Source organism: Beta vulgaris, chromosome 5, assembly GCF_026745355.1.
Source record: "Beta vulgaris subsp. vulgaris cultivar EL10 chromosome 5, EL10.2, whole genome shotgun sequence".
In the NCBI taxonomy this organism is placed as follows: Eukaryota; Viridiplantae; Streptophyta; class Magnoliopsida; order Caryophyllales; family Amaranthaceae; genus Beta; species Beta vulgaris.
Window position 1 is genome coordinate 48,360,609 of NC_079206.1, and position 8,537 is coordinate 48,369,145.

General features: G+C 38.6%; 1 protein-coding gene across 1 annotated transcript; it reads right to left on the reverse strand.

Moving 5' to 3' along the window:
* Positions 1-3,070: 3,070 nt before the first annotated feature.
* Positions 3,071-4,309, reverse strand: LOC104893871 (uncharacterized). The gene has a single exon (XM_010680000.1). It carries the CDS (start codon positions 4,307-4,309, stop codon positions 3,071-3,073), a length of 1,239 nt encoding a protein of 412 aa, XP_010678302.1.
* Positions 4,310-8,537: the final 4,228 nt, after the last annotated feature.

The window sequence follows — 8,537 nt, forward strand, 5'->3', positions numbered from 1 at the left end:
TTAAGACCTTTTTGCTGTACTCACACTCAAAGAAGAGATGAGTATGGTTTTCAGTTGCCTCTCCACATATGCAGCACATATCATCAGAGCATATACCATACTGCATCAATTTCTCTTTTGTCTTCAGACGATTCTGGATGCTTAACCAAAGAATAAAGCGATGCTTTGGAAGTGACATCCTATTCCACACAGGCTTTGCCCAACTGACCTTAGGGGAGTTAGGCAGCAGCAACTTATACACTTCTTTAATTTTATACTTGGAAGAGGTGTCCCAAGTCTGAATACCCACTGATTTCAACTCCTCTTTAACCTGGCACATGTACTTGATGATCCAGCTAGCATTGGTAGGAGCATGGAACCCCCACCAATCCTGTTGCTTTATGTAGACATTATGGACCCACATCACCCACAAATCATCCTTCTTTATCCCAATGTTCCATATTAGCTTTCCCACTGCAGCTTTGTTCCATATTTGGCTATTATTGAACCCCAAACCTCCTTTGTTTTTAGAGCTACACACCTGACTCCACTTGATGTACCCTCCCTTTATATCAGTAGCTTTCCCACTCCAAAGATAGCTCCTACATATGCTGTTAATTTTATCAAAAACAGCCTTAGGTAAGATAAAAATTTGGGCCCAGTAGCTACTAATACTCATGAGTACAGTATGAACTAATTGAGCTCTCCCAGCAAAGGAAAGGTTCCTTGTACTCCATGTTCTGATTCTTGCAGTCATCTTGTCCACTAAGCCTTCACAATCAGCAGCTCTAAGTTTCCTTGTAGAGATGGTTACTCCTAAGTATTTGAAGGGAAGAGAGTCTATGACAAAGCCTGAGAATTGAGCAATTCTAGCTGTATCTTCCACTGCCATTCCATTGCAATACAAAGCAGAATTAGCCTTATTAGCTTGCAACCCAGTGGACTCTGAGAAGAGTTGTAAGCCTTGAAGTAACAAGTAAGCAGATCTAACATCACCATGACAGAATAGCATTAAATCATCTACAAAACACAGATGATTTAATTTCATCAATAATTTACACCCCTTGAAATGCTTGAACATCTCCATGTCACTAATGTATGCCATGATCCTCGAAAGATAGTCCATGCATAAGGTGAAGAGCAGGGGAGACATAGGGTCTCCCTGTCTTAACCCTCTCTTTGCAGGAAAGAAGCCCTCAGTACTTCCATTCAGCATTAAGGTAAAGCAGGGAGTTTGAACATACTCCATTATAGATCTTATGAAATGAGGAGGGAACTGCAAGCCTTTTAAGAGCTCATTCATAAATGCCCATTCAATAGAGTCATATGCTTTACGAAGACCAATTTTCATCATAACCCCTGCCATCTTACTCCTTCTTCCATTGAATCTTTTCACCAGGTCTTGACATAGGAGGATGTTGCTTATAATACTTCTACCAGTGATGAATGCACCCTGGTTATGTGCAACAAGATCAGGGAGAACAGCATTTAATCTGGAACAAATCAGTTTTGTGATTGTCTTGTAAAGGATATTGCAACATGCAATAGGCCTATAATCACTTACTGTTGCAGGGCACTTTACCTTAGGGACTAAGGTAATAGCTGTTACATTGACTTCTTTCAACATCCTACCATGTATAAAGAAATCCTTAATAGCATCAATGACATCCATTCCCACTATCTCCCAAGCTTTCTTGAAGAAAGTGCTAGTATACCCATCAATACCAGGGGATTTCTCATCAGGAATAGAGAATAGAGCCTGTTTGATCTCATCAGTACTGAATTGTAAATTCAGTAATAGCTTCTGATCTTCAGAGACAATCTTCCCTTTTCTAATAATAGCCTCTTTTATGGGTCTTTTTTGAGCACTACTTCCCAACAGAGCCTTATAGAATTGCAGGAAGGCTGCATTCACATCAGTAGGGTTAGACTTCCACTCCCCCCTTGCATTCTGAATATTGTTATCCTATTTTGAGTTCTTCTCATTCTGATACTCTTGTGAAAAAGCTTAGTGTTATCATCTCCTTCCTCAATCCATCTCACCTTAGCTTTTTGCCCCAAGTAAGAGAGCATGTTCTTGTGAGCCACCTGTTATCTCCTTCTACACAGCATTTCTTCCTCAATGATCTCATGATTTAGAGGGCTAGCTTGAAGCTTCTGCTGGATGTCAATTAACTCATGATAACATCTGGTGTTTTGCACTGAAACATCACCAAACTCCTCTATGTTTAACCTTTTAAGCTCCTGCTTCAGTAATTTCAATTTACTAACCACGGGATACATCTTTGTCCCTATCACTTCCCTCTCCCACCCTCTCCTGATGATTTCAAGGAATTTGTGAGATTGACACCACATGTTAAAGAACCTAAAAGGTTTCTTTTTATTGATGCTGGGATATGATCTAAGAATTGCAGGACAATGATCATAGTCCCCCTCTGGTAAGTAAACCACTTCTGTCATTGGGAACTCTTCTAACCAGGAGTCATTACCCATTACTCGATCCAGCTTACAAAAAACTCTTCTTTCTCCTTCTTGTTTATTGCTCCGGGTGAAGAATTGGCCAGTAGCTTTAACATCCATCAACTGACAGACCTCCACACAATGCTTCAAGTCTACCAGCTCCCTTTCCCTTACTGGTTGTCCAATCCTTTCTTTCATACCTAGAATTGCATTAAAGTCCCCTAATATTACCCAAGCACCAGAGATCTGATTAGATAAGTCCACCAGTTTATCCCATAACTCCTTCCTTGCCTGCCTATCATTATGCCCATACACAAATGAACATGAAAACTTCCTCCCACCATTAACAGTCTCCACTTCAGTATGCATCAGTTGATCAGAACAAAAATTTATATTAACATGAAAAGCAGAAGGATGCCACCCTATCACAATTCTACCATTCTTATGCCAAGCACTATTATTTGAAAAACACCAACCAGGACAAATATTTAAGTATAAATCACCCATGTTGTGTGATTTAACTTTTGTTTCAAGAAGGCTAAATAGTCTAATTTGGTTGGAAAGAATCAGATTCTTTACCTCATGTTGCTTATTTTTGCTATTTAGCCCCCTTACATTCCAGGAAAGAATACTATCCATGGATGTCAGGAGGCTCCCCCTCCTGGCTTACATCATCCTCATCTGCTTCCTGTTCATCCTCAACTGTTATATTGTCCACCCTGCCCATTATCTCCAATTCAGGTACAGTTTGCTCCAGAGCCTCAAAAGAGTTGTGGATAACCACTGGTTCTGTTGCCTGAGCTGGATGAGCTCCTCCTTTTGTCACCAATGTAAACCCATCTGCATTCTTCTCTGGCTTCTCCTTCACCACCCATACCTTCTTTTTCTTCTTAACTTCCTGGAAGCACTTTGCAGTCTCATGTCCTAGACCATGACAATTCCCACAAGAGATGGGTTTCCACTCATACCCTATTGCCTGGCATATCACTTCCCCTTTTTCATTCTCAAAACTGATGGAATCAGGGAAATATTGATCAATGCCAACCTCTACCAGAATCCGAGCAAAGTTCAATCGATATTTAGCTTTGGTTGCTTGATCAAGTTTGAGAGGAGTTCCAATCCCAGCCACTAACTTATACAAATATGATTCACCCCAGTATTTAAGGTCCAATTGAGGTAATTGGATCCAAATTGGAAGCCTCTTCATATTCTCTTTCTGAAGATTCAGGTCTTGGTGCCAAGCTTTGACAATCATTGGTTTCTTGTCAAAAAATTGGAATCCACCATTAAGAATTGCATCTCTCTGTTCTTTCGTGTTCAATCTCACCAGAAAGAAACCCTTGCCAACAGCTCCAATTTTATCTATTCCAAATTTTCCCCAAATCCTTCTCAGAAAGCCCTCCATCACCGGAAATGGTGGATTTGCACCGACTACGTAACAGACTACAGCATTCTCCCAATACTCAATCTCATCTTTAATATCCTCATAGTCGATCTTAATTGATACAGATTGATTACCAATTCCAATTTTATCATTATCAATCGCAATTTCAGATGAATGAATCTTATCAAATTCATTTAGTAAACTTCGAGATTGAATATTACCTTGCTCAATGGTATTCAATCGACTCTGATTCTTCTTCATTATAGTTAACCATTCTGATAATTGCACTTTCTCTCTACTCTGCTTCTGAAGTGCTTCAATGGAGCTCTTCGGCGAAAGAGGTTCCGTCAAAGCAGGAGCATCCACCATTAATGGCTCAACTCCATGAAGTTCTGCAATTGATCGTACTTTCCTGCCCTCAGTAGATCCTGATGGACCTTTCTTCTTATGCTGCTTCTTCCCCTTCGATTTCGATGATCCTGCCATGGTTATGACAAAAGTTTGTCAAGGACGAAAGAAAAGAGAACGGTTCTTGAAACAGTTATTCTAGAGAGCGAGAAGAGTTTCTCTCTCTACATCCCCCAGTATGGATTTGATCATGACTCTGATGATGATTCTGATAATGTGGCTGTCCCTCCAATGTTGCCTTCTTCTAATGCTTTTCAAGTAGCCTTGCTAGATGTTTCCTCTAAGGATGCTGGTCAGGGTGTAGGATGTGGTTTTGCTCCACCCAATGGCACTGCCATTGGGCTTTCCCCTATTCCATTACAAGTGGTATACCCAGGTGAGTTTTATCAAGGTAATCAATTTGGTCCTTTGGTTCAATTGGCTGAGCAACAATATGGTGGCTATTCTATCTTTGATTCTGATGTGGATAATGATACTATGATCCTGCATGATGAGGATAAGACATGTGAAGCTTTTCCTATTCATCATGAGTCCTCTTTTCATTCCATTGACTCAGCAAGCTCAATTGTTAGGCATATTAGTGCCTTGGGTGTTGAGCAGGATCCTCCTATGGAACCCACCTCTCTCTCTAGCGCTGCTAAGAGAAGGAAAGGTAACAGTGAGGATGATTCTGCCTCATCAGGTCTGAAGAGGGCCAAACCTTGAATGTTTTATGATAGATGGACTTTCTTTTTTGGGTGTCTCTGTGCAGAATTGGTGTTTTTCAGAAATGGGTGTTTTAGTTGGGAGAGTTTGGATCAGTAGGCATTAGAATTGCTCATCCTTTTGATGATTATAAATATCTTTGCTTTTGTAATGCTATGGGAAACTGTTTCTCTTAATCTTGTTAAGATTTTGTGGAGATGGAGGTCTAGTTTCTCATATGTTATCTCTTTCCCCAGTTCTGAATGGGTCGATGACATCCAATTTAAATCATGTATTTTGTTAAGTAGTTGGTGCTGGCTTTTGGGTACAATATTGTTGGTGATCTATGTTTCTAGGCAATTTGTTGTTGTTAATCTTCTAAATCTTGTTAGTGTAATGCATTTTGCGATTGTAATAGCAATTTGTTCTAGTTATAAATATATTTGGAATCATATTTCTGCTGCTTATTGGCTAGTGTCGTGTTTTTCTCCTATTATATTCCCTGGGATCTTGTAGTGAATTAAACATTATTCCTTGTACTAGCAGTGTTAGTGTACTATGTATAGTTTGTTTTAAGTTGGTTCCCATATGGAGGAGGAAGAAATTGGTGATTAGTAGGATGTTTAGTTTTGGTCTCCAGAAAGTGATATTAGGATATGAATTGGGAAGGGTGTTAGGTTATATATGAATATAAGTTTTTGGAACATAAGGGGTTGTAGAAGGCACCTTGCAATGGAAGAGGTTAAGGATTTTAGTTCTAATAATAAAGTACAAGTTATGATGTTGTGCGAAACTAAGGCTCAACTTCCCCCGGGGGAGGGATGTGTTAGAAGATGTGGGTTTCAGCACTCTGATTATATTCCTTCGATGGGTTTGGCGGGTGGTATATGGCTCTTTTGGAAAGATAATGCTAGTAATCCGTTTACTCTCTCTATAATTGCTAAAAATGATAGATTTTTAGCCTGTAACATTAGTCTCTTATCCATGGAATGTTCATTTGTGGCTATTTTTATTTATGCTCCTCCTAATTATGCGCTTAAGCAAGATTTTTGGACTGAGTTAATTGATTATATTAAGACACTAACTGATCCTTACATCATTTTGGGTGATTTTAATGAATTTAGTTCTCAGAATGATAAAAAGGGGGAGCTGTATTCCAATTCTCGCGTTTAACATTTATGAATATGTTGTTTAATTCCCTAGAATGTATAGAATTACCTTTCGAAGGTAGTAGATTTACGTGGAGGAAAAAACTTAATGGACCCAATAATATTTTGGAGAGATTAGATAAAGGTGTAGTTAGTATTGATTGGCTATCTGCTTTTCCTGATGCTAAACTTTTTAATCATATTTTCTCTTCGTCGGACCATTGCCAAGTGTCGCTAAACTTCAAAATTAGCAAATGTAGAAAAGCTCCCCCGTTTAAGTTTAATAAATTGTGGGCTACACGTAAGGACTTTGATTGTCTTGTAAAGAAAACATGGTGCACGCATTTCCAGGATTCTTTTATGTATTGCCTTACCAAGAAATGTCGGCTTCTTAAGGAAAGGGCGAAAAATTGGTCTACCACGAGATTTGGTAACATTTCTAGACAATTAAGGACTGTGGAAGCTAGATTAAAAGTTATTCAAAATGATCTACTGCTTAATGAATCCTGCCCTCATCTTATTTCTCTTCAGGATAAGTTTTTAATGAAGCAAGCGAGACTACTTCATTTTCAAGATATTCACTGGAAGGTTATTGCTAAATCTAATCATATTAAGTTAAGTGATGCGAATACCAAGTATTACCACTCATGTGCCACTATTAGAAGAAATAGAAATCTTCTTAATTCTATTAGTGACCCTCAGGGTGTAGTTGTTACTCATCCATCGAAAATTGAAGAATGTTTTACTGAAGCTTTCAAACAACGATTTACGTCAAATGAAAGTTGTGGCTTTGATGCGAATGTAGATTTTGATCTTCTAACAGAAATAATTTCTGATAATGATAATGCATATTTATGTCGAGATGTTACATATGAGGAAGTTAAAGAAGCTACCTTTGATTTAGCCCCTGATAAGGCCCCGGGTCCTGACGGCTATCCTCCTTTCTTTTTTCAAAAATATTGGTCCCTAGTTGGAAATTCGGTTTTCAGAGCGATAAAAGCCTTTTTTCATTCAGGAAAAATTCTTAAAGAAATCAATCATACTTTTATCACATTAATCCCAAAGATTGATAATCCTTCTAATCCTAATCATTTTAGACCCATTAGCTTGTGTTCGACCATTTATAAGATTATTGCAAAAATTTTAGCTAATAGACTAAAAGTAGTGTCGGGGAAAATTATTCACCCACTTCAAGGAGCTTTTGTGCCTGAACGACTAATTCAAGATAACGTTCTCTTAACTCACGAAGTTTTCCATTCTTTTAAAAATAAGAAAGGAGCTTCAGGATGGTTGGCTATTAAACTAGATATGGAGAAGGCTATGATAGGTTAGAGTGGAATTACATTTTCTCACTTTAGAAAATTAGGTTCTGTGCCCATGGGTAGAATGGTTACTTATGTATTACTCGGTCTCCTTTTCGGTTCTTGTCAATGGGATCCCAGGTGAAATTTTGTTCCCCAGAGAGGAATTCGTCAAGGTGATCCGTTATCACCCTATATTTTCATTTTATGTGCGGAAATTTTGGCTCGGCAGCTGCAATATGCTAGCTTGATGGGATCAAGATCCCTAGGGGTCACTTTAGGACATTAAGGTGTTAGAATTCCTTTTCTGACATTTGCTGATGATACGATGATTTTTGCAAAAGCTTCGGAGGAAAGTTGCTTTACTATAAAATCTATTCTCGACAAGTATTGTACTATGTCAGGCCAGTTAATAAATTTTCATAAATCTGCCTTTCAATGCACGCAAAATGTGTCTGATAGTGTTTCTGCTAATTTTGCCGAGATTCTGCAAATGGATAAATCTTTCTCGCTGGGTAAGTATCTGGGGTGCCCCATTATTGATTCTAAAGTCACGAATGCTACCTTTGCTGATTTGCAAGAGAAAGTTAGTTCCCAATTAACTAAGTGGAAAGCTAATTCTCTATCTCAAGCAGGGAGGACCATTTTAGTTCAGTCCAACCTAGCTACAAAAGCTAATTATCAAATGCAAAGTTTCTCTCTACCCCCAGCTATTCTTTCCTCCCTTGATAAGTGCTATCGGAATTTCTTTTGGAATAAAGCTAGTGATGCTAAATTCCCTAATTTGATTGGATGGGATAAGATCTGTAGTCCAAAAAAATTTGGTGGCCTAGGTCTTCGAAAAGCTAAGATCACTAATAATGCTCTTCAATTTAAACTGCTATGGAAGATTTTGGAGTCTCCGGATAATCTTTGGGTGCAATTAGTTAAGCGAAAATATCTAAAGAATGTTGACCTTTTTAATTATAAAGTTAAGGCCAATGTTTCTTGGCAATGGAGAAGATTAATGAGTCTTCGGAGCTCATTTAAGAAGGGACTTCGGTGGATAGTGGGTAATGGCGAGCAGATTTCCTTTTGGTTTGATAATTGGATCTTTAGTACTGCCTTGGAAGAAAAATGCTTAGTACCCAGGGGGTCGGAGGCCTTAAAAGTTAGTTATTTCATCAATCAGGA

Excerpts from the sequence above, each read along its gene's own strand:
- LOC104893871 (XM_010680000.1), bottom strand. The coding sequence starts at position 4,309 with ATGGCAGGATCATCGAAATCGAAGGGGAAGAAGCAGCATAAGAAGAAA.